General features: G+C 45.4%; 1 protein-coding gene across 3 annotated transcripts in view; it reads left to right on the forward strand.

Moving 5' to 3' along the window:
• Positions 1 to 26,510, forward strand: part of PLCH1 (phospholipase C eta 1) — a 178,078-nt gene that overhangs the window by 22,948 nt on the left and 128,620 nt on the right. For 2 of the 3 annotated variants that reach the window (XM_075937746.2, XM_075937747.2), the window contains one exon: positions 339 to 456. In XM_075937746.2, the coding sequence (XP_075793861.2) occupies positions 378 to 456 (79 nt within the window). In that variant the 5' untranslated portion in view covers positions 339 to 377. Of the gene's footprint in view, positions 1 to 338; positions 457 to 25,285; positions 25,395 to 26,510 lie in introns of those variants that run through there. The other variant, XM_075937749.2, reaches the window with a different exon arrangement.

Raw genomic sequence — 26,510 nt, forward strand, 5'->3', positions numbered from 1 at the left:
GGAAATTGAGGTGTGAGTGAGTATAGCTTGGAGGGTTAAACTGTGGCTGTTGTGTGCTAGGTTTTTAGGTGCCTATGTGTCTTTGAAACGGGCACATTTATCACAGTTTGAGTAAAGCTATCTGGCTATTTTACATAAAGAATGTCAATAAACATTCTTTTATTACAACTATAATTCTCTATGTCTTTCTTTTTGTTTAACAGAGAGATAAGGTGTGTGTGGGAATATAAGCATCTTTCAATTATTTATAAACTAGAAGATTTACCCAGCATTGCTCGGGTCCTTAACTCAATTAATATTTGTTTATATACTAACAACAAGGTAATTTCATTTTGCAGGGTAATTGTCTTTGATGCTGAGCAAGAAGTCTTGTTACAATGAGTTATTGGAGCCTGGATAAGAAAAGTTGTCTGCAGTACTGCAGACATTTTTTAGTGGACAATGGTGTATTTCACGGTAAGCTATTTGTTTTCTTTTCATTTCTTACTTCATTCACGGTGCGTCTGTGCAGCACCCTAAACTCGCAAATTTCATATCTTATTGTGCTTAAGATGGCCACTCTTATGTTTATGTTCTTATTCCGATTCTATTTTGAAATAGCTTGTTTTGAAATTTGGCTCGTCTACACAGCACCAATTTTCAAAATAACGCACTATTTTGAGACATCTCTTAACCCTTGTGGAATGAGAGTTACAGGGATGCCGAAATAGCACACCCATTATTTCAAAAAATATTTCAAAACAGCGGACAGCTTGTTAAGACACGGGGTAGCTATTTCGGGATACCAGATGTACCCTCAGATGCAACTGAAATTACATAGTGGCATATAACTAGGTAATTATCTTCTTGTAGATAAAAAGTACATGTATTAATGGCTTTTAATGTTCTGGAGCTTCAATTTTTACTTGGCAATAACAGAGCATATTAATTTGGTATGGAAGTGCTCGTTTAGGCATATGGATGAACCACTTTAATTATAATAATAATAAATGATTGATGATGTAGGTCAGGGATGTCATGTTAGCATATGGGGGAAAGTTTTTCTTTTATACCATTGATGATGGCCAGAAATACTAAAAAAATCCTGCAATTACAATTTTCCCTTTGCTTTGGGCACAGTCATGTTCCGTGTCTTTTATGTTAAAGCTAACCGATCCTATTCAGTGTTTCCACTGGCTTTTGTGGTGTTACACCCAGTTATATCAGGGTTTCGTCTGGAACTACATCTCCAGGTTTCCTTACTATTAAACTGCACACTTCCTGGTAAAGTGCCACCGAAGCCAGGCATCCTTCCTCCCAGCTCTTTGTGTATCCCAGAGTGCACTGTGCATGTAATCCAGGTACTGTATTTCCCTGATTAGACACTGGAGATAGTAGCCCAATTTTTCCCAGAATGCACCAGTACAAACAGTTGTACATAGCGGTTGGTAAATGCACGTGCCTGGCTGTGCTATGAATCCTGTTTCTCTGTAGACCAGAGGTGAAAGTAAGGGGGTGTGCCCCAGTGTGCCGCTCAAGTAGGAGCCGGCTGCACTCTGGCAGGAACTGACCTGGGACGCTTGATCTGGAGCAGGCAATTTAAAGGAGCACACTGTAGGGGAGGTGCGTGCACTCCCAGCCAGCTTACTGTGTGTCCATGGTGGCCTGGCCCCACTTCTGGGGGGAAAGGAGGTGCAGAAGCGCCCCTGTGCAGCTGTTTCAGCTCAGCCCAAGTCCCCCTGTGGTCTGGCTGCAAGAAGGGCTGGTGACAGCCCCACTCTGGCCTTGCTCCTACTGAGGGCTAAGCAAGGTGGGAAAGTGTTCTTCACTTTGTAAAAGGATACAGGGCAACCAATTCCTTACAGAGGAATCCAATGTTATTCTACCTAGGAAAATAATTTGAAAACATGTAATTTGATGCAATGTGGTGGATTCCAAAGTAAAACCTTCACCCTTCCAAATTAACTTTTACCTTGAAAAAGTTATCTCTGGAGCTATGGTTTAGTATATCAAGAGGACAGGGATGAACTCCCTCCAGGCAGAAAAATCCCTATGTAGCCCTCTTCTTTTCTTACACTGGCACAACAATATGGATGTTTCTCTCAGGGCTATTAGTCCAAGCGAAGTAGATGACAGGTTATGGCCCTGCCATCTTGGGTTCTATGCACTCTTTGTGACTCCTGAACTGGCTTTTCTGAAGCAAGATCTGGCTGAGGGACAATTCATAACTCCCCTCTCTCTCTGCAACAGTTCAAGCTCCTGTCACCTTCTGTATCTTGAAGTTCTTGTCCTATTGATGTCAATGGCAAAACTCCCACTAACTTTAATGCGGCCAGGATTTCACCCATATTATGGATGGTATGCAAGAAGTTCACAAGTGTTTCTATGGAACTATATGTAGTGAATGTGCTGAAATAATGTAAATTTACAGTGCTGAGTCTTTGAGTTTGCACACGTATCACTGAATGCAGGATTTGGCTTGAAATACTGCACACATTTTTGCTAGAGTCACTGCCTCTTGCTGCATATATTTCTTTGGTAGCTTAATTGTTTAAATGTTAGGCTACATCTACACTACTGTGGGGATTGAGACTCTGAGAATGTCCACTGGCAGTCAATTTAGCAGGTATAATGAAGACCTGCCAGATAGACCACAGACTGGGTACACGCTAACATCCCTATTCTCATGCAGGGCAGAGTAACAGAATTGACTGAAAAGCAGTTACACTATTAACCAATAAGCCTGAGCAGCAAGGCGAGGGGGGAGGTGGGAGCCGCTGCCTGTGGGGAGCCTTTCAAGCTGGCTCCCCACGTGTACCAGGGCCTGCCAAACCACCTGCTCCTCCCTCCCATGCTGCTGCCTCTGTATCAGAAGCAGCAGCCCCCCCCCATAAGCACTATCTTTCATCTGGCCCCCCGCTTGCAAATGTCTCACCGCTAAAAAATTAAGCAGTTACACCTTTACAAAAACCCCATGATTGTTAACATCCCTAGTCGAGAAAAGTTAGACGTCGACAGGAGAGTTTCTCCCATCAACCCCCCCAAGTTAAGTTGGTGTAACTTGAATTAAAGTAGGTCGACTCCAGCTATGTAATTCACCTACCTGGAGTTGTGTACCTTAAATCCACTTTCTGCTGTAGTGTAGATGTAGTCCTAGAAAGGTACACAAGGGGGCATTACAGGTCTTAATATAAAATTGCATTCTTTTAATAAAATTAAACCTACAAAATATCTACAAGATTGTACATCTTTAAACAATAAAAGGTGTTTTTAGAAATAATAAGTATTGAAAAGCTTACAGTTTGGCAAAGTGATTCAGAATTATGTAACTAGTAGCATAGGGTTTTTAAATATAAAATAAGCATTTCAATTTTCAGTTTCTAAATGAGAGACAATGTAACTGTATTGACTCCTTACAAACATGCAGAAGCTCTTCTGTATAACAAAGTGGAGACTGTTCAAAGATTTTTTTTAACGGAACTTCTGAGATTCTGCAAGAAATGTAAATATCGGTGTTTCCTGCAGTGGGAGGAAAAAGCTGCTCTTTTCAGTATAAGCTAATTTGGGTTAAGAACCCACCTTTTTCTTTGAGGGATGACAAGGCCTCTGTGACTTGACTCTGTAACTTGCCAGTGATCAAAGAGGAAGTCTGTGGCAGAACAGAGTTGAACCCCAGTCTTTGACTATGTTTTCTCAAATAAAATTGTTGAATCAAAGAAAGGACATTTAAACAATATATTGAGAAGTTTGGCTCCTCCTAGTACAGGCAGTCCCCGTGTTACATGGATCCGACTTACATCGGATCCCTACTTACAAACGGGGTGAGGCAACCCCGCACTAGCTGCTTCCCCCCCCCGCAGACCAAGGAGACACGAAGCTAGCGCCTCCCCCTCCCCCCCAGCAGACCAGGGAGATGCGGAGCGGCTTTTCTCAGCAGACACCTCAGCTTGAGAATAAAGGACTGAGGGAAGTGAGGTGTGGGAGAATAAAACTGAGCTCTGGAGAAATGTTTGGCTAGAGTTTCCCCTACAATATGTACCAGTTCCGACTTCCATACAAATTCAACTTAAGAACAAACCTACAGTCCCTTTCTTTTACATAACCCGGGGACTGCCTGTACACCTGAAATACACATTGCATTCACGCACACCGGGGTTCCCAGTAGTGTGCAGGTGATCACACTTAGAAGTAGAGTTGCTGTGAACACAACAGCTGACTGTTGCCTTAGTAGTAGACTGCAAGCACTGGTGTCATAACCCCATTGATGGAAGTAGCCCTCTCAGCAGTGCCGCCCATGGGAGAGGCAGTTTAAAAGGGCGATTTAAAAAGGCCCAGGGCTCCAAGCCATCACAGCTGTTAATATGGCAGCAGTGGCAGCCAGAGCCCTGGGTCCCTTAAATTGCTGCTGGAGCCCTAAGAGGCTCCGTATGGGCCATGCTGAGGTCTAGCTGCCCCATGCCCCACCCCGTCTTCCAGGGGTGGGGGGAACCGAAACCCCTTCCTCTCCATTGTCCAGAGCTGGGAAAAGTCTTTTGCCAGACCTGCTTCCCAGTACTGTCCATCAGTGGCCTGAGTGGTCTACTTTTCAGCATTCCACTGCACAGGTGTCAAGTTTGCTAAAGACACCTCTACTGACATCCTTGTGTATACTGCAGAGCTCATTGTGTGCTATTGTATTTCACGCCTTTGGCAACAGTCAGGAGTCAGGAAGAAGGTTCCATATCCTGTGACCTCAGCAAGTTTATACCTAGGTTATTTGCTGTAGCCTAAACTCTTCATTAATCTATGGAACTCAATAGAGTTTGTGCATATTAAAATGCTATATCTAGTTTTAGAGCCTGTTACCCTTGGATACTGAGTAGGATGCATCTTGAATTAATACAGTGTATGAACTAATTGGATTAATGAAAATCATTATAGGTGGCTGATAATAACTGAGGCCACCCAGAGAGTAGTTTTTAAAATAAATTCTTTAATTTAATTTCATACATAAAAAATCCCACTAGAGTTCAGCTCCTGGAGTTCCTACACAGTCCTCACACAGGCAAAATTCCTATTGGGCCAAATTGTTCCCTGACTTGTCCATCATATGGTCACAATGTATGCAGTGCACGAAGATGAGGTAAACTAAATGGAATTTAAACTGGGGTGTAAGCAGAATGGGGGTCTAGAAGAACCCTCTGAGGGTATGTCTACACTACCACCCTAGTTTGAACTAGGGTGGTAATGTAGGCATACCGCACTTTCAAATGAAGCCCGGGATTTGAATTTCCCGGGCTTCATTTGCATAAGCCGGCCGGCACCATTTTTAAATGCCGGCTCGTTCGAACCCCGTGCCGCACGGCTACACGCGGCACGGGCTAGATAGTTCGAACTAGCAAGCCATTCCGAACTATCTGTACGCTACACGTGGCACGGGGTTCGAACGAGCCGGCATTTAAAAATGGCGCCGGCCGGCTTATGTAAATGAAGCCCGGGAAATTCAAATCCCGGGCTTCATTTGCAAGTGCAGTATGCCTACATTACCCCGCTAGTTCGAACTAGCGGGGTAGTGTAGACATACCCTGAGTGACTTAGATATAGGTCTGTACTGTAGACCTGGCCTGAATAAGGATTAAAGAATTTGCACAATAATAACAATGCCTGAAACACAATGCTTTTTGTGCAAGGATTTAAAAGCAGGTATTGGATTTCTGTCTGGATATTAAGGAATATCCCATTAAAATACAGATACAGAAGAGAAGCAATGTCCAAAATAAAGGAAAGGGGGAAGAATTAGTCAAATGAATTCACTCTGATAGGGCATGATCAAAAGGTTACTAAAGTCAATGGGGATCAGTCAGTGGGTTTACATTTGGCATCTAAAGAGAAAAAAAGTATTAATTCATATAAAGATATTACTTTTGTATTAGAGATGCATGAAAAGTCTTACAGCCAAAAAAGCTGTGGTTGGCATGACTTAGAAGTCCTTTTGCATGGGGGCAGTGATAAGAATATGAATCAAAGCTTGTGTAACTATAATAGCAATGGCTTTTCATCCCAAGAGACCACTAAGAGCTAGCCCCAGGTATAGTGAATGTTTGCCTGAGGTAGCATATGTAACTAAAGTCTCGTAAGTCATGCGAATATATTATATGAACTACTGAAGTGGAGAGGAAGTTTGTTGACGAAAAGAGCTATTGTAGGGTTTCCCTTGGGCCAGGCAATGAGACTCAGCATCATTTTCAATACAGGACTATACTTTAAAGGTGCAATCTAGCCCTATGATTTCCCACTAGTTCAAATTATTGTCTCACATTTATGAAAGACTAGATCCGTGTGTGATCATATTTATTTTCCATCTTTCTTTTTCAAGTAGATGTCATAATACACCTGACTTTATGAACTTTTATGAAAGGACTGAAAGCGAATATCTACTAGTGTTTTAAAGCAGGGGAGGGGAAACTTTTTTGGGTTGGGGGCCACTGACCCACAGAAAAATCAGTCAGGGGCTGCACACAAGTGACAAGCAAAAAACCCAAACACCAAACCAAACCAAACCCTCACTGATGTGTCAATCAACTGAGAAGCAGAAAGACACTCCCCACATTCCCCTCACACACCAGAGTCTGGGGGGGACCCAAGCTAGTAGATTTTTGTGTGCTCCATCCCCACGGTGGGGCAGCTGGATGGGAGGAGAGGAAGAGCTGGAGCACCAATGCAGGCTCCCCAATGCTGGGGGGAGCCCTGAGCCTTGGGCTGGATGAATCTGGCCACTGGGCCATAAGTTCCCCACCCCGGTTCTAAAGTTTGAATTACAATTCAGATTAATTCTTTGAAATCCTTATTAATTTAGAAATCCAATATTCTTCTGCTCTGGAGGACTCAATTTTCCTAAAGATGATAATTATCATGAGAACTCCATGTCTATGAGCAAAGCTAGAAAAGTTTGCAATTCATAGATCAATTTTCGAATCCCTTGCATAATGATGTGCTTATCTGTTTTTGTCACTTCACCTGTATCAGTGTTTGCAGAAGTTAATACAGGTTGAACTTCCCAAACCTGGGACTTTCTTGTCTGGCAACATCCATGGTCTGTCAGGGATGTTGCTGGACCAAATAATCCCAGGAGCATGAGCCAGCCGAAAGAACACGGGGTTTGCGAGTCCTGGCTGGGCCAGCAGTGGCTAGGCAGGGGAACTCCAGTGTCAGCAGAGCCAGATGGCAGCGGGGAGCCTCCCCCGCTCTGGGGAACCTCGGCGTCAGTGGGGTCAGGTGGCTGGAGAGCCCCTGGCAGCAGGATTGGAGACAGCCGGGGAATCCCAGAAACCCCCTGGCGGCAGCAGGACTGGGATGGCCAGGCAGCTGTGACCAGGAAACCCCCAGCGGCAGCGGGGCCAGGCATCAACTTGGGAGCTCTGGCGGGGGACTCTGGCAGCAGCCAAGTGATTCCAGCCCCAGCAGGGGAACCCCAGCATCACTGGGGCCAGTTGTCATTGGGGAACCTCTTCCCCGACTGGGAAACCCTCCGTGTCAGTGGGGTCAGGTGGCTGCAGAGCCCCTGGCAGTGGGGCTGGCAGTGGTGGGGGAACTCCGGGAAACCCTCCATGGCCGTTGGGCTGGGCTGCAGCAGTGGGGCCAGTGGTAGGGTTACTTTATTTGAACTTTCATAAAAGAGGACACCTGGTGCCTACTGGTGCTGCTGTGGGGGCCGCTGCTCCACTTGCACAGGAGGCCGGGTTCGAGAGCCAGCAAACTCGTCCCCGTGCATGCCAAGCTCAGGGCTCTGGCCACCAACTGAAACTAATGGGCAGCAGGTTTAAAACAATTAAAAGGAAGTTCTCTTTACACTGTGCATAGTCCATCTGTGGAACTCCTTGCCCAAGGAGGTTGTGAAGGCTAGGACTATACCAGGATTTAAAAGAGAACTAGATAAATTCATGGAGGTTAAGTCCATTAATGGCTATTAGCCAGTATGGGTAAGGAATGGTGTCCCTAGCCTCTGTTTGTCAGAGGGTGGAGATGGATGGCAGGAGAGAGATCTCTTGATCATTCCCTGTTCGATTCACTCTGGTACACCTTTGCAGGGCAAAATCCTGGACGTTTTTAGCCATGTAAAAAACCTGTCTGGACAGAGATTTAGGAAGTGAAAAGGAGGACATATGATAACCCTAGCCAGTGGTGGCTGGGTGGCCCAGGGTTGAGACACCCCGAGGAACTGCTGGAGGTAGCAGGACTGGTGGTGGCCAGCCAGCCGTGGCTGGGGAAACCCCTGGGAACTCCTGGTATGGCTGACACGGCCAGGCCAGCTTTTGTGGGGCATCAGCGGGTCAAGAAGCCCCAGACTTGAGAGCCCCAGGGAAAGGAGCCATCAGCGGGGCAGCCAGAAGGGGAGCCTTGACCTTTTATGGTCTGTCAAATTCTCTGGCCTGGGATGGCTCAGGTACCGAGGATGCCGGACCAGAGAGGTCCAACCTACATTTAGTTTTGGTTGGTAACATTTGCTAACTCATGCATCCCTTTAATAAAGGCCTTTTCAAAGATAACATCACTTTTTCCTGTGGGTTTTTTTCCTTTAGGCACTGTTAGCTCTAATTGAAAGATTTTAATAAGTTTCTTGTAAAAAAAAAAAAAAAAGCATCTCACACATCCACATCATAATATTTATTCATCTCTGTGTTACAATTGATATTAAATTGTAGGAAAAAATTATTCAGTTTTTACAAAGTCCTTTCCTAAGCTAATCGCACCAAATCTGGAAGAGCAAAGTTCTGATGTGTGAGCATAGTCTAATCCAGATGCATATATAAACATTGCAGTGCAATGGTAGAAGAGAAGACAGAATCATGGTAAAGAAAGCAGAGTATGGATAAATATGGTGCTTAATTTTTTACATCTCTGATTTATTTATATGTAAGAAGTTCAGTCAGGGTATGTCTAGACTACATGCCTCTGCCGACAGAGCCATGTAAAATAGGCTACCCGAAATAGTCAATGAAGCGGGGATTTAAATATCCCCAGCTTCATTAAAATAAAAATGACCGCCACACTATGCCAGCTCAGCGGATTGTTGGCACAGCGAGCGAGTCAAGACGTGGATTGGTCGACAAGGGATGCTTTTGTCAACCACTCTCTTATGCCTCATGAAACGAGGTTTACAGGAGCAGTTGACAAAGACTTCCCTTGTCGACCGATCCGCATCTTGACTAGCGCACTGTGCCGACGATCAGCCAAGCCAGCACAGCGTGGCAGCTATTTTTATTTTAATGAAGCCGGGGATATTTAAATCCCTGCTTCATTGACTATGTCGGGTAGCCTATTTTACATGGCTCTGTAGGCAGAGGCATGTAGTCTAGACGTACCCTCAGTTATTGTGCACAGCAATGGTGGGCAGCCTGTGACTCATTAGGGAAGCCGACTGTGGGTCATAAGACATTTTGCTGACATTGACCATCTGCAGGTACGGCCCCCACAGCTCCCAATGGCCACTATGTAAAGCTGATTGAGGGCATGTCTTCACTTTTGGAAAGACTGATACTCTGGAGGTTGATTTTGCAGCATTCAATTTAGCAGGTCTAGTAAGGATCCACTAAATCAAACGCTGAGGGTGCCCCCATCACTCTGGTACTTCTCACCTTTGTGAGGAGTAAGGGAAGTCAACAGAAGAGTTTCTCCCATTGATCTGCCATTTTAGGGCTGCCCTAGAAAATTGAAGCAAGCTGTCGAATCTAGCTATGCAATTCATGCTGCTGGAGTTGTGTATCCTGTATCGATTTTCTCCGCCAGTGTAGACCTGGCCTGGGGCTGTGTCAGCACTAGCAGGGTTAGAAAATAGTAGTGGTTAGAAAGCTGAGGGCTTGTTTTTAGCAGTATTTCCCCTATTGCTTGTAGTGGAGTAACTCCACCCATGGTAAACGTAAGAGAAAAAATGTGATGGTGTAAACTGATCCTCAGTGTGAGTGAGGGCCTCAGGGTCTGCCTCAAGTGATTTTCTGGCAGTTAAGTGTTTGTGTAGTGCAGAGCAAGATGTATGTTTCTAATTTAAGCCCCTCTTCTGCAGTATTTTTTTCATTTGAACTTCATGTTCTGGCATCTAGAGAACTCTTGGCTGTTTACTGGGCAGGCATCCAGAGCACTACTGATTGGCTTATTCTTTTGGATCTAGGAATGTTAATATCCTGTAATTGCTTAAGTGGAAAGAAGACACAGTATGTTTAACAAGCAGCGAATTTTCTTTCAACAGGTCTGAAAACAGCTTTTCAGTTTTACCATATTAGAGCTGTTTACTCAAAATAATTATTTCCTCTGACTACTCTCAGAAATTTAAGCCTTTTGTGTAAACTACATTTCCATAATTGTCATTAATTCTCTTTTTAGTCTCTAATATGTCCTTTTGTCAGCTCCCTCTCTTTACTTTCAGACTTTAATATCAACAGTGATTTTGCCGTTGTTGGGAGGCTGTCATGTTAAATCAGTCTTTTCTCAGATTATCCTAGCTACTCTCCTTCTCCCTCAGTGCAGTGCATTAATTCAATTGTATAGGACTGTCTGTAATTTTCACATTATGCCCTGATTATTATTATTCATGATTGGACTTCTAATCTGGAGAAACTGTTGCAGTTCATGAGCACTGAACTCAACATGTTTGAAAACTCGCCTCATCAATTAAATTCTTTTAAAATGTAGTGTCATCTTTCTCCTTGGGGACTCCAGGACTGGAACTGTCTCAGGAGATGTACAGTTTAGCATTTGCCTCTTGCCTTTACCTTTTTATGACATTTTTTCCTGCATTTTCTGGAACATAAATGACTTCACTGAAGCGTCTGAAAATGTGATCCCAATAGGGCGTATTTAAACATGAAATCTGTGTGTCAACTTTATAAACAAGGAGTCTGAAACCCAGCCAACAGAGTCAACAGCCTGTGTGGGCCCCTGCGCAATGTGGGGGCTGCGGCTGCAGCTTTGTGCTCCCTGAAGGTGCGGGGCCTCAGCAGAAAGGACAGGGCTGGAGCAGCCAGTCCAGAGATCTTCCTGGAACGTGGTGAATCAGAACACAGAGAAGTGCTCTGGCAGCAATTTAAAGGGCAGTGGCAGACGCAGCTCAAGGCCCCTTTGCATCACTGGGTCTCAGGGCAACTGTTGCCTTCCTCCCCCATTGGCAGGCTTGAACCTTGCATTTAGTTGGGGTAATTTAGCTGTTTTACTTTCATAGTAACATCTTACAGTATTGTGCTCTCCTTTGGATGTTTCATTCTGTAAATATAAATATCTTCCTGATGAATGCTGACTATACCTTTTTCACATTCCTTTAGCAATATGACCACTGAGGAACTTCACAATTGCTACTTTACTTCTCTGCCTTTCGGGGTGACATCAGGGACAGAACTCAAATCCCCCTGCTTCAAAAGCAGACTTGAATTAAAAAGAGGTCCTACTAATTCTTAAAAAACTACTCTTAGAAACAACTTGCCATTTCTTGACTCCCTTCAGACGAGAGCAGGGGTACACATATTTATGAGACAGCTCATTACCATATTATAATGCTATCTGTAGGTATCTGCATGTATCTGAGTGTCATTTTACAGGCCGGGAGTAGACCAAATTGTGTGGGTCTAACAAGTTGTGTTTAAGTAATAACTAAATATGCCATGCATCTTACGCTCAAACACAACATGTCAAACTTTGCCTCAGGATTTCTTATCCTTCTTAATTTTATTAGGGAAAGCTGTTACTAACTGCATTTGCATGATATTAAAATTCTTATCTGCGGATGTCTGAAATTTCTGGCCACAGAAGTGGAGGCTGTTGCTGAAATATCTTGTACTCCAGGGAATCTCTTCATGCCCTGTAGCAATAATGTCAGTTTTCGTCACTAAAAGAGAGATACAGTAGTATGAGTGTGTGGAGAATAACAAATTAGAGACACAGATGGGCTCAAGCTAGTTAGAAACGGATGTTTTAGTAGTTTCCCATTATGTCTCTAATATGAAAAATAGGTTAAATAGTTTTAATGTTTGTAATAACTCTCTTCATTACTAGATTATGTTAATTTTCTCCCCTGGCCTAAACAAATATGAGCCAATAGACATAAACTACCTCTGGGTATCAAGACATGGACATTTTGTATAAACTAATAATTGTTTTGTTTGCTGGCCCGGGACATTGGCAAATTTTGGCTCTGCCATTCTTTAGGAAGATAAAACAGGGCTCAAAATTTTCAGTCAGAAGCTACTTGCTATATTTGAAAATCTTCATTAACCATGGCTGGGGATGGGAGAGTCAGGGATCTACTGTGTGTGTGTGTGTGGGGGGGAGGGGGGGTCTTACAAAGCTGCATGGGCTCTCTGAAGGCTATGTACATAGCATGGATGGTGGAGGATTTGGGAGTTCTCCGAGACTGTTGGTGCATGGGGAGCTAGGGGACTTCCAAGGCTGTTTGGTGCAGGAGAAGAGAATGACTCCATGACAGCTGACAGGGTTGGGAACAGATCTCCACAGGCAGAGGTGGAGTTTCTGTTCATAGGGATCTGGTAGGTGACAGACACAGAGGTTGAGTCCTCTGTCAAGAGAAGGAACTGCTGCCAGGAGGGGAATGGTGGGTAGGTAGCTGTTAGGGTCTACCTCTTGCTTATCCCTAATGGTGCTTTTGGACAGGCAAAGGATTTAGGACAGAAGTGATTACTCATAATTCCTGAAGCAGAGATGCCCATAAATGACTTTTCACATGCTAGTTTCAGGCTGACCCAGCCATATTATAAATGTGATTTCAAACAAACAACAATCAATCGGACAAACAAACAGACAGACAGATAAACAACCCATCCTTGCAGGTGGCCAGTTAGTTCATGTTAATAGATGTGATCAGACCAGCAGATGAAGACTGGCCATTTTATGTGCAGGTTCAAAGAATTCAACCTTAGCACTTGGAAATGACTTTGATTGCTACTCCATTGTTTAAGTGCCTCCTGGAGCAGATCAGGTATTGAGCTTGCTCCTTAACTCCCCCAGCCAGCAGGAGCCGAGAACAATGAGGAGAGGGGACAGAAGGGAGAATGAGAGCTGTATTCTTCTCTTCCAGATCAAGGCCATGTTCAGGAAAGCATTAAAGCACTTCCTTAAGTGCTATCTTGACAGAGTGGCCCTTGTGTTCAGAGCAGCATGGCCAAACAGCCAGAATTGGTAAAAACCACTCTTAGGTCCAGGAAGTGTGTAATGACCAGAGTCAGTAAAATGGCTTTCAGGTACAGGGACAGTGTGACCCAATGGCCTGAATCAATATAACAGCTCTCAGATACAGGGCAGTGTGACTCAATGGCTAGAGTCAATGCACCAGTTCCTAAATGCAGGGCAGGGCAGTCCAATGTCTAGTACCTGGGGTGGTGGTGGGGAGAGCCCAGGTAGGGGACCCAGGCCCACCCAACTCCACCAGGCCCCAACGCAGGTCCCTAACAGTGATGGAACATTCTGCTACTGGGTAAGCAGGGAATCCAACTGAAACTATAGAAGGGATGTGGACGCATTGGAGAGGGTCCAGTGGAGGGCAACCAAAATGATTAGGGGGCTGGAGCACATGACCTATGAGGAAAGACTGAGGGATTTGGGTTTGTTTAGTCTGCAGAAGAGAAGAGTGAGGGGGGATTTGATAGCAGCCTTCAACTTCCTGAAGGGATGTTCCAAAGATGATGGAGAGATGCTGTTCTCAGTAGTGATGGATGGCAGAACAAGGAGCAATAAGTTGGATATTAGGAAAAACTATTTCACTAGGAGGGTGGTGAAGCACTGGAATGGGTTACCTAGGGAGGTGGTGGAATCTCCATCCCTAGAGGTTTTTAATTTTGAGCTTGACAAAGCCCTGGCTGGGTTGATTCAGTTGGGATTGGTTCTGCCTTGGGCAGGGGGCTGGACTCGATGACCTCCTGAGGTCTCTTTCAGCTCTATGATTCTATGATCCTGCTCAGGTACTGCTCATGCACCCTCCCTGGGTCACTTCCTACCATGCTTCTAGGAGCTGCAGACTATGACAATTGAGGTCTCTGGGCTTCTCAGCATTGGGGTTCTGTTGGCTGCAGACCTCCAGTTCAGCTCTCAAGGTCTTCCACAGTCAAAGGCTGTGATGGCTTTTCAGCAGGAGCCTCCGTCAAAGGTCCTTCCCCTCCAGCAGTCCACCTAGAATGAGCTTATGTACTAAGGCAGCAGTTGGAGCATGCCCAACATGGTCTAAAGGGCAGGACTCTTGCCACCCGTATTGTGGGGATAACTCTGACTTGTACAGTGTGGGGTATGCACATCCTATCACAGGGAATTGGACTGCAGTGCCCCTTGAGGCAGGGGCAGTATCCTGAGGCCTGTCTCTTAAAGCATGCAGCACACAGTTGGTGCTAACTTTGAGCTATATTACTTTGAGAATAATAACTTTGAAGCATAATACCAACTAACTGACGCAGTGAATGAGCCTTCTGCCCAGCACAGGATGTACACCAGCGTACCTGTCCAGCTGTACGTCGCAGTGCTGCTCGTGTTGGTCTACATGATGCATGACTCCAGCCTTTGCTGCTATATCTCACTTTTGGGAGCACTCAATTCAACCATCCTCCTCCCAAAGTTTACTACAAATTTCCAACTTAAATATTAGAGCCGAGGTGTCCAACCAGCAATTCAGGATCTACTGGTAGATCTTGGAGCCTCTGACAGGTGATCCTGACTGACTTGGCCAGGAGGCTATCAAGTGCTGGCACCTCAGTGGCCCCTTCCCCTACTGTTGGTGCTGCTCCTGCCCTCTATCTTGAAGCTTCCCCTGGGAACCTCCATCTTGTTCTACAGGGTGGGGTGGCAGAGTGAGAGAGGCAGAAGAGGGGGGCACTGATGTCACAGTGTCCCCCTCCCCCTGCTGCTGTACCCCATCACCACAGTGTGAGCAGGGGCAGAGCCTAGTAGAAGGGGCAGGAAAGGAGGGGAGGCAGGAAAATGATTTTGTGTTTGAAAAGGTTGAAGATCACTGTGTCAGAGAGAGAAAGTGGTTGAGGGAATATCTTTTACTGAGCCAATTTTAGTTGGTCAGAGAGAACTTGGTCCTATTAAAGATATTACTTCACCCACCTTCTCTCTCTCAAGTAGCCTGGGACTGACACAGCTACAGCTTGACTGCATAAATTAAATATAACTACCGTGAAATTTATACAGTGCAACCTCCCTCAAACATTGGGCGTGCAACCTCCCTCAAACATTGGGCAAAGATCTCCAAATGTAACAAATACAGTTCTGCTCCATCTTTATTAGACAAACACCTATCATTGGTAAGCAACTAGTCTTGTAAAATTTCTTGAGATTCTGTTTAAGATATGTTTTATCTTAAAACATACTCTATATTTTGTTCTATTTCTTCTAACTTTAGTGCAACTTCTTGTAAAATTTTTGCTCCAGTGGTCGTAGATTTTTGTACTTAATGATTAATAACAGCACAATACTTCAGGCTATATCTATGGAAATGCTGATTATTTTTAATTTTCTATCAGTAAAATCTTACGTAATTATTAGAGCACAAGAACTTTATTAAAACATTATTAAATTATTTTCTAAATAGCACATATTTCTAAGGCATCATTTTGCTAATGGGCTCTGTTGAAGCCTTATTCAAGACCTAAACTTGAGGCTACAGTACCATAGGTGCATCATACAGAATTCACATTCTTAACAATTAATTGCAAATTATAGACACTTGAAAGGGAATGAAGATAAAGATTTAATGTAGGGGTGTAAAATCCCATTTAATCAGTTAACCAGTTCAACATTATGTGTAGGCTGGAGTGTTCCTGCTGGGCTGGTGCCAGGCTTGACACAGACGGGGGCTGCTCTGGCTGAGCTGGACCACTTCCCCATTCATGACGGGGCCTCTTGGGCTGGAGCAGCTCTGCATTCCAGTTAACTGTAACCCATAAACATTCACAACCTTAATCTAATGTAATAATTTGTGCTTGAATGTTCAATCTATCTATATATTTTAGAAATGTGAGTCTGTCTGTCCGTCTTGTCCATTCATGAATCTGTTTGTTCAAGAACGCCTACTAAACAATAAGAGCTAGGGTCACCAGATTTGGTATGCAGCTTTCTCTTGTACTAACTTAAAGCAAGGTCAGGATTTGGTTATGACAGGACAATGGGGTGTGTCTGGAATTCGACTGTTTCTCATACATTGGAAGAGGAGGGTCAGTTATATTATTATTGGCAGGAGGAACAGTTATACTATTAATGACCATGGAGGCGGGCAGCAAGTGCTAAGAACATAAGAACGGCCATACTGGGTCAGACCAATGGTCCATCCAGCCCAGTATCCTGTCTGCCAACAGTGGCCAGTAGTAGATGCCCTAAAGGGAGGTAATCACAAACGGTAATCCTCACGTGATCCCTCCCCTGTCACCCACTCCAGAGAAACAAATGCTAGGGAAACACTTCCTAGCCATCCTGGCTAATAGCCATTGATAGACCTAACCTCCATGAATCTATCTTGCTCTTTTTTGAACCCTGTTAAAGTTCTAGCCTTCACTACATCCTCTGGCAAGGAGTTCCAGTGGTTGACTGTGCGCTGAATGAAGAAAAACTTCCTTTTGATTATTTCAAACCTACTGCCTATTAATTTCATTTGGTGACCCCTAGCTCTTATGGGAATAAGTAAATAACTTTTCCTTATTCACTTTTTCCACACCAGTCACGATTTTATAGACCTCTATCATATCCACCCTGAGTCTCCTCTTTTCTAAGCTTAAAAAGTCCAAGTCTTTTTAATCTCTCCTCATATGGGACCCCTTCTAAGCCCCTAATCATTTTTGTTGCCCTTTTCTGAACCTTTTCTAATGCCGATATATCTTTTTTGAGATGAGGCAACCACATCTGTGCGCAGTATTCAAGTATTTAAGCTCCAGCTTAATTGCTTTTTATGAGGAAAAAAGCAATTAAATATGCAAGGTTAAATTAATAAATATCAACATTTTATATCACATTTGTTAATTAGCTGCTTCCCTATCTGCCCTCTAATACATGTGCATCTTTCAGACACCTGTGAATAGCACTAGCTAGATCTCTAGATGAAGGCAGAATATTTCACTGCCTCTGCTTGCATAGAAGGGTTCAAAAAATGCACCTGACCATTCAGTCTTTTTGTGTATATATCTCTATTCCCTGTTGCATGTATTTGCCACCTTTCCAAAGAACAGCCTCTTCACTTGTCACATATAGAGTTGAAAATCAATATGAATCTTTAATCTGATAAAGATGGCAGGTTTCTGATGCAGATAATATGAAATTTTATTCATTGCAAGTTGATTTTGCATGAGGAGATTGCATTACAGTTTAGGTCAAAATTAGATTAAATTTAGATGAAGTGCTAACATATTGTTTTTCTTACGTTATTTTATCTATTTATTGGAGGAAAGAAAAGTTCTATATGGGCTCGCCATGCTCGTTAGCAAAATTAGCCTTTTAACAGTTTCCAGTGATTTTGACAGAGAAAGAGAAGAACTGGTGAAGCAGAAAATTAAAATTATTGTGATATTGTCATTTCAAGATCTAATTTTTAAGACACAATCTCATTTATTGGTAAATGAAGAATACTCTTTGCTGTAGAGTGTAGAACATGCAACATCTTTTTTTCTTTTTTGTTGTGCATACTCTGGTTAAGATGTCTTTTTGGTGCTTAAAAAGCTTTCCTGTCAAGAAGCAATACTTTTTGGTAATGAAACCAATATTCTTGTACTAAACACACAATCGAATGTGGCATTTTCATAATGTTCTGGCACTTAAGGGCAAATTGAAATCTCACAGGGCTTAGAGCAGGGAAGGAAACTTCGCCGCAGACTGTGGACTGGTATTGGGTTTTTCAGCAGCTGCTAGTTACTATAGTAGTCTGTGCTATTGTTGTGCTCATCTTTCATGTTCAGCGGGTAGATCCCATTGTGCCTCCTGAGTCAACCCCTATGTGTGCTGAGATGGAAGGAGCCATAACACAGCAGGCTTCTGTGGTGCAGAAACCTTTTTGGCCAGCGGTTTCCAACTGCCGGTCTGCAGACTGGTGATGGGCTGCGAACCCCTGTCTTCCGGGCCTTGGCACACTGCTAGGCCACGCCCCCAGCTGCTAATGAGCCCCATCCGCTGGGGTTCCCCACTCAGCAGCAGGGTGAGTGGCCCGGTGGGCAACTGAGTGTGCTGCGGCTAGAGCTAGGGCCACAGTGAGGCTGACCCTATTGGGGCAGCCTTACCATGGACCCAGTTCCAGATCCGCTGGCCACTACGTAGCCCAGCTGGTGGGGCCGCGCGATGGGCAGCTACAGCGCTCGGCCGGGGCCAAGTGTCGCATGGAGTCCAGCTGCTGTGGCAGCCAGGCCCCTGTGGCGCTTCCCCCGCTGAGCACCACGGCAGCCAATCTCCACCCAGTGCTTGGCCCCGGCTGAGTGCCACGGAAGCTGAGCTCCACATGGTGCTTGGCCCTGGCCAAGTGCTGAACCTGCATTCAGCACTTGGGCCAAGCGCCACATGGAGCCGGGCTGCCATGGCAAAAAGCAGGGCTAGGTGAGGCGGTCGGCAGGGCTAGGTGAGGGAGGTGGGGCAAACACGGGCGCTGGGGGCTCTGGGGTTGGCGGGCTCTAAGGGGGGGGCAGAAACTGAGGGGCACTGTGACATCCACAGTGTAGAGCTGGTACTGGGGTCTCTGGGGGTGGGGTAGTAGTGAGGAGGCATTGCGGGCAGGGCTGGCACTGGGGACAGGGCTAATACTGGGGACTGGCATGGGGGGACCTGGGGGGACTGGGTGCAGTGGGGCTCTGGAAACGGGAGGCTGGCACAGAGGTGTTTGGGGCAGGGGACTCTGGAGTCAGTGGCTGGTGCTGGGGACGGTAGTGGAAGGGTGAGGGGCTCTAGGGATTAGGGCTGGCACTGGGGGTTCTGGGAGATGGGGCTTTTTATACCATGGCCCGGCAAACCCATTCACAAACTTTTGGCAGATCAGTAATATTTTACTTGCATATTTGGCTATTCATTTGCATAATGAATATACAAATATGTAAATAAAATGTTACCGGTCTACCAAAAGTTTGTGAATAGGTTTGCCAGTCCCCGGAATAAAAAACATTAGGAACCACTGCTCTAGAGGCTTCCTGCAGCCCTTCCCCTACCTCTGCAGAACTGCACCAGTTGCAATATTTTCAGGGTCTTCGGTGGCCGTGGAACAGGAAGTAGGTATAGGATTAGGCTTCTGAAATATTTGATTAGTTTTAAGGACAGCTTACAGCCAAGGGTATCGGTGTCTATGCTGCCTCTAATGCAGTGGTCCCCAATGTGGTGCCTGTGGGTTCCATGGGGCCCGCCAGGGCATTTGTGCGTATCCGCCGACAACCTGGGCCGGCCCCGCCCCCGGCGCGCGGCGCACGGGAGGTGCCGGTCCCAGGCGTGCGACATGCACCGGCGCCGGGTGCGCGGTGCTCGGGCGGCCCCAGCCCCGGGGCACATGCGGGCACTCGGGCGCGCGGCGCTCGAGCAGCACCGGTGCTGGCCCCAGGCACGTGGCTTGGGTGGCGGCGCCAGCCCCAGGCCCACAGCACAAGGCGCTCGGACAGCCCCAGCCCCGGTCCTGGGGCACGTGCCGGGTGCAAGGGCATCCCCATCCCCTGGCGTGCTCCCGGACGCGCGGCCCCGTCCCGGGTGCCCGGCATGTGAGTGGCCCCGCCCCCGGGCGCCCGGCGCGTGAGTGGTCCCACCCCTGGGCGCCTGGGAGCCTCTAAAGGTTGGGGACCACTGCTCTAATGCCTCCTTTGCAGCTACCAGTCCTAGGCTGCTGTTGGGGCAGAGGCGCCTTGGCTTAACATAAATAGTGCTGACAGCCTGTTTAAAATAAGTCAGGCCTAGTCTACACTGAGAGTTTAGGTTGAACTTAACTGCATTAGGTTGATTTTCTAAACAATGAGTCCACACCATCAAGCCCGTTCTGTTGATTTTAAGGGCTGTTAAAGTCGATTTTGCATGATGAGTAAGGGTAAATTTGACTTTAGGATTGTGCAGACATGGTTCTGTGAAAGTCGACATTCCAGGCCTTCGGGAGGTGTCCTGCACTGGCCAGCTGTGATTGATCTGGCCAGGACGCCTAACCATGGGTTCCCAGGGTTGCAAATCAACACCAATATGGAGTGTGCAGGGAATCCTGAACCTCACCATTGTGTGAGGAGGACTATGACTCAGCAAAAGAAACACTGATATCTATGCCAAGAGCACCAAGGAGAAAGGCTATGCCATGGATGGAGAAAGGATATGCCATGGATACCCAGCAGTGCTTCATGCAAATAAAGGAACTGAAGCAGGTGTACTAGAAGACAAAGGAGGCAAACGGATGGTCTGGGCCATCACCACAGACATGCCGCTTCTATGAGTGGCTGCATGGGATCCTAGGAGGGAACCTGACCAGTTTTCCAAGCCAGTCCATGCATTCCTCCCAAGACGCTCCTCAAGAAGCCTCGAGAAGCAGTGTGGAGGACAGTGTGAATGAGGAAGAAGGGGAGGAGGAGAATGGTGAGCAGGCAAGTGAAGCAACAGATCTCACCAACAGCCAGGACCTTTTTTATAACTTTGGAGCCAATCTCCTCCTTCCAGGATATCTTGCTGCAGAGCCCTGCTGTTGGGGAGGGCACTTCTGGAGAGTTCACACTTTTTTATCATGCTGCATGTGGGTTAAGACAGTTGGGTGTGAACTGTGGTGACTACACTTCCTACACAGCAAGGGCTTCCCGGAACAGCTTGTTAGCATGTCTGGAGATGGAGTGGGAATCCTCCCTGCACATTTCCATGAAGCTTGCATAGTGGAACTCTTTCATCCTTCTCACAAGCATCTGGGAAGGCCTCTCTTCTTCCATCCTCCATTCCCACACCAAGCCAGCAGTAAGAGGTCTGGCACTGTTGCAGCACAAAGCATTGCATCATAAGGTCCAGATTTTTGGCCACATTCAGTCAGCATCCACTCCCTGGTGCTGTGTGATTCAGAGAAGACTGATATCTTGCATGGCAACCTGGATGAAACAAGGGAAGCTATTAACTGGTGTCTCAGCAGTAAACTTCCATTTGCTCATCCTCAGTGAAGTATGGCTTGAGGCCCTGCCATGCCCCTCCCACCTAGAGGCTCATTGGTGTCAGTGTGAGCCCCTGCCTTTCTGCCATGCCGAGACCCTCTCTCTTCTCCATCCTGCATGTTCCTGTGGGAAAGGAAAGTTGCACTTCCCCAGCAAATAGGAGGAGCTGAATAATCGGTCACCATGTGATCTACCTTGCAGCCATTCCAGGAACATCTCCCTCCCTAGACTTGAGGCCCAGCCTGTCTCTTACCACGCTTGCCACCAAATCGAGTCCGGCTGCTCCCCTACAATCTCTGTGGCGTACCTGCTGCATAGTGGGTGCTTGAAAGCATAACTGTGACCTATTGTCTTTTCACAGACCTACCTTCTTTTATTCTGAGAGTTGAAGTTTTACACTCCGCAGTTTATCTCCTGTGAAGTCTGCCCTTCACATTTCATTACAGCAGGTGCAGCAGTGAGTATGCTGCATGCTCCCTCGGCACCCCCAGCTGTCCAGTTAGCCATATTGGAAGGTGAAAATGTACTAGGGATGGCATGTGCAAGGAGCAAATGCAGTCCACCATCTTGGACTGCGAACGATTAAGTGAGTGGAAGAAAATGCTGCTGCTGGAGCTGTGAGCAGAACGTGAGGACAGGAGAGCGTGCAGGGAACTTGACATGAAGAACTAGGAGAGGGAGTCTTGACAGTCCTGGCAGATGTGATGACGCCCATGGCAGACTTCCCGGACAGCCACATGCACAGGTACCTCCTTCAGCCCTTGCAGACCCACCTTCTCCCCTCACAAAGTTTCATAGGCTCCTCTTCCAGGGGCCCTAGAATGTGGGAGGAGAGAAGGGTGGGGAGCCACGGGCAGCCTTGCACTCGACTCCCAGGGATGCATCTCCATCCCAAACTCCCACCCTGAACTCCTTTTCTGTCCCTACTTCCCTCTGTTTCCTAAATAAAAATGTATGATTTCTCAACAACAGTCTCTTTATGCTTGTGTCGGGGGGTGGGAGGAGATGGATTACAGGGTTTACAGGCAAGCACACCTAATGCAGGGGGCACCTCGTTAAGAACAACATGCCTGACTGTCATATCACTGTCTGGCCATTCACAAAACTGTTTTCCAAAGCCTCTTTGATTTCCAGTGCCTCTCGCTGTGCTCTCCTTATTGCCCTAGTGTCGGGCTGCCCATAATTACTGGCTAGGCGGTGTGTCACCCCTATACAGAAAACTGTCCTCTTTACTTTCACAGATATTATGGAACATACAACAGCCTGCCATAACAATGTGAGTGTTGCTTTCACTGAGGTCTAGCCTAGTCAATAGACTTTGAAACCTTCCCTTTAAATGCTCCAAAGCACATTCAGCCTCCTTTCTGCACTTGCTCAGACTATAGTTTAACTGCTCCTTACTTCTGTCCAGGCTTCCAGCATACAGCTTCATGAGCCACTGGAGCAAGCAAGGGGTAGCCTGGGTCTCCAGGGATCATTATTGTCATTTCAATGCCTCCTATTTTAATTTTCTGCTCTAGGAAGAAAGTTGCAGTTTGCTGCTTTCTGAAGAGACAGGCGTTTCTAGGGATATGCGTGTCAGGAACATTTTGCAACCAACACACATTGATGTTGGTGAAATGGCCCTTGTGATCCACCAGTACTTGCAGTACCATTGAGAAGGACCCTTGTGGTTGATGTACTCTTTGGCAAGGGGGGTGGGTGCCAGGATAGGGATGTGTGTACCCTCTGTCGCCCCACCACAGTAAGGGAACCCCATCACAACAAAGCTCTCCATTATGTCCTGCAGGTTTCCCAGAGTCACTCTCCTTCATAGCAGAAGGGAATTGATTGCCTTGGATATCTGGATCACAACAGCCCCCACTGTAAATTTCCCCACTCTGAATTGATTCCCAAGGGAGAGGTAGCTGTCTGGCATTGCAAGCTTCCACAGGGCTATTGCCACTCACTTCTCAACGGTCAGAGCAGGTCTTATTCTGGTATTCCTACGTTTCAGGGCAGAAGAAAAATTCACAAACTTCCATCAAAGGAGCCTTATGCATGCAAAAGTTTTTCAGCTACTGCTGATAGTTTTACACTTGTGGGACAATGTGGTCCCACCAGTCTCTGCTTGTCTGATGGCACTAGAACCTTTGACTTTAGAAAATCAGGTGCTAGAAAATTGTCCTTAATAAATTCAACCTTATCTCTTAGTGTAGACAAGGTTTCAGTCTCTTGGGGCTGCCCAGTAGTCTGCAGTACTGCCTGAAATCTTTGTCCCCTTCCCACCCTCCTCCTGGCATACCCTTTACAGCAGGACTTACATAGCCCTTACTAAGCAGCCTTAAGGATGGCTTCTGCGGTGCCTGTGCCCAATCTCAACAGGAACCAAGATATTTAGAGTCCCTTTTAATTCTTGTAGGCTACTCCATCCCTTTTACTCAACATTTGGGTCGGGACTGGAGTAGGGGTGAGTGTCTCACCCAGAGATATTAAGGCCAGAAAGGATCATTATACTCATCTGGTCTGATTTCCTGTACACTGCAAGTCACAACATTTCTCCCAATATTTCTTAATATTTCTGAGCCCGATAACTTATTTTTTTTAAATGATATACTCTAGTTCAACCACATCTAGTCCTGAAGACCTTAAATGATAGACAATCCATCTTATCCCTGGGTAACCTCTTCTGGTAGCCAATTATTCCTGTTTCACTTATTAATGGTTTGAATTTTTCTAGCCTCATTAAGCCAGTCACTGGATCCTGCCGTGCATTTGTTTGCTAGGAAACTGAGCCCTCTAGTGTCAGGTATCTTTTTCACTAGGGAGGTTTATGTCATGTTGTTTTGCATATGATAGGTTTCAGGGTTGCTCTATCACATGTGGAGTAGACACTGAGCTTCCTTCTCAGAGAGTAATATACCAGATGCATTCACCATAAGGCCTGGACGATGCTATCATGGACCATTAATTTGTTACGCAGTCTCCGCCACATGAATAATGTGTCTGAAGCCAACATACTTAGATCTACTTACTGTGATGCCTTCACTGTGGTGAGTCAGTGGCAGACACTCTCCTGTCAATTGCGCCTATGCGTCTCGTTCTGGTGGAGTATTGGAGTCGATGGGAGAGCACTTGGTGGTCAATATAACGGTTCTATACTAAATGTGATAAATCAACCCCTGCTGGATCAATCACTGTCTGTGGATACAGTGGCTAGTGTAGAAATGCTTTAAGAACCTTGAATGCTCTGTCAGGTATGGCTGAGCTTAGTCTGTAGAGGAATATTTTAGCCTGCCTAGTTACTTAATCATGGATTTAAAAGTAGCCATTCTTCTACAAAGCAATTTCACTAACCAGTTACAAAGAGAGTCTGCAGAACTGGAATTCATGTACAGATTTGACACTGTTAACCTGGGCATGAACAAAGACATTAACTGGTTGGCACATTACAAAGCTAGTTTCTCCTGCCTTTAACATCTGCATTTCCACATTAAAAGCTATTTATGGGACACATCCAGCCCATGAACATGGATTCTACAATTGACAGGTACTTCTGCTGCTGTTTTATATCTATATCTATATCTATATCTATATCTATATCTATCGTGGTTTCTGTTATTTCCACTCCAATTCATGTGACAAATTGGTTTTTACCCACAAAACTCATGGTTCTATATATTTAGGTTAGTTTCTAAGGTGCCATAGGATCATTTGTTTTTAAAGTTACAAACTAACACAGCTATGCCCCTGAGATTTTATTAAGTCAGTTATACAAAATGCCATCTAGTGGATCAAGAATATAATGCAAATTTTATTCCAGTATACTGGTCTTCAGTTTCTTCTTGTTCTTAAATCCTTTCAGATAGTTACATTTTATTTATAAATTATAGTTGTATTTTAAAACCATAATTTTCAGCCAATATAATCCAGTTTTTATGTGCTTACTTTGTAAACAGTGCAAGGGATAGCACTTTGCTCCTAGCTATTTTGTATCTCAATTTACTTACAGACTGTACCTCAAAATGCTTTAGTGTTAAAATAATAGAATGTTAGAGTTGAATAGCAAAGAGGGAGAGAGGATTAAAGAAGAATATTTAATTTTCAAGACAAGCATTTGAATAAATGTTGCATCTTGTGTAACTGAGTTTACAGTACTCCAGGGGGAGGGAACCTAAGGCCCAGGGGCTGGATCTAGCCCCTAGCTTGCCTGGATCTGGTCCCTGAGGCTCTGGTTCCACCTCCAGCTATGGAGAGCTCCTGCACTCCAGCCCCAGCTCCCCCTGTGGGCTGGAGCAAGAGCACTGGCTCCCTGCTGTGGAGAGAGGAGCTCCTAGCCTCCTGAGCTGAGGTCAGGTAAGCCAGAGCTGGATCTGATCCACGATCTCTGCCTGGAGGGGGAGGAAGTGATTCTGCATTGCAGCTCTCCCTTCCCCCAGCTGGTGCAATAAAGCGCTTACTTGGAGGCTTTTCCCCTACAAAATCTACTAGCCCTGGCTTACCTAAGCTCTGGTATATGAGGGAGTGTCTTTCTGCTTCTCAAGGGCCATATCAATGAGGTGTGGGGTGTTTTTTTTGGGGGGGGGTTGGCTTCTCACTTTTGTGTGGCTGTTTTTTCTGTGTGTCAGCAGTCCTTGACCCAAAAAAGTCCTTGATCTGGTACTGTACTGCGTTCGGTAATCTGTACTGCTATCTACCATGGACATTGTTTATTAAATGCAGAAAACAGAAACCAAAATTATACTGACAACTTCTCTTCCTGAACACACATTTGTCATCACCATTTTATACTGAAATTGTGATATTTTGATGCAAAATTGAATGTTCAAGGTAAAAAACTGTTAGAGGATCCCATGTACACTGCTGTTTCTACTACTAAGTTGCTGGTACTTTACACTGTTATTTATAGCAGTTTGATCAGGAACAGTATGAAGTTGACTCAGCTAGTATTTAAGTAAGACCTGGATAGTGTGCCAGGTGGTGCAAAATGAGTTTGTTGCCTTTGACTTTTCCGTTTCCAGATAGCCTAACTGTAATCTAGAGGCTTTCTTCATGTGTATGTCAGCTTCAGATCCTTCTCTGAATGACAGTGCTAGGGATTTGACATAAATCTGATATGTCACTGCTAAGTTGTTGTGTTGATATTTCAAGTTAAATACAGCTACAAGCATTTCTCATATAGGTTAGCATATATAGTTTGAATTACGTTGATATCTTCATTGTGACATTCTTGCTGATTCATGCACCATGCTCTAAAGTTTAAAATGGCATCTCTTTTAAGCCTGTGTGCCTTTAAAAAAGAAAAGTAATATTATAAAGCTCAAGCATCAAGAGATGGATCAATAAATCACCAGGCAGATGTTCTTTTAGAGCAGGGGTTCCCAACCTTTTTCGGTCTCCGTACCTCGTATTCAATATGGAAGGAAATAAATTCTAGACTTTAGAATCCACAACTTTTTTCACTAACACTAC

The sequence above is a fragment of the Pelodiscus sinensis genome, chromosome 10, assembly GCF_052426305.1.
Source record: "Pelodiscus sinensis isolate ZL-2025 chromosome 10, ASM5242630v1, whole genome shotgun sequence".
Classification (NCBI taxonomy): domain Eukaryota; kingdom Metazoa; phylum Chordata; order Testudines; family Trionychidae; genus Pelodiscus; species Pelodiscus sinensis.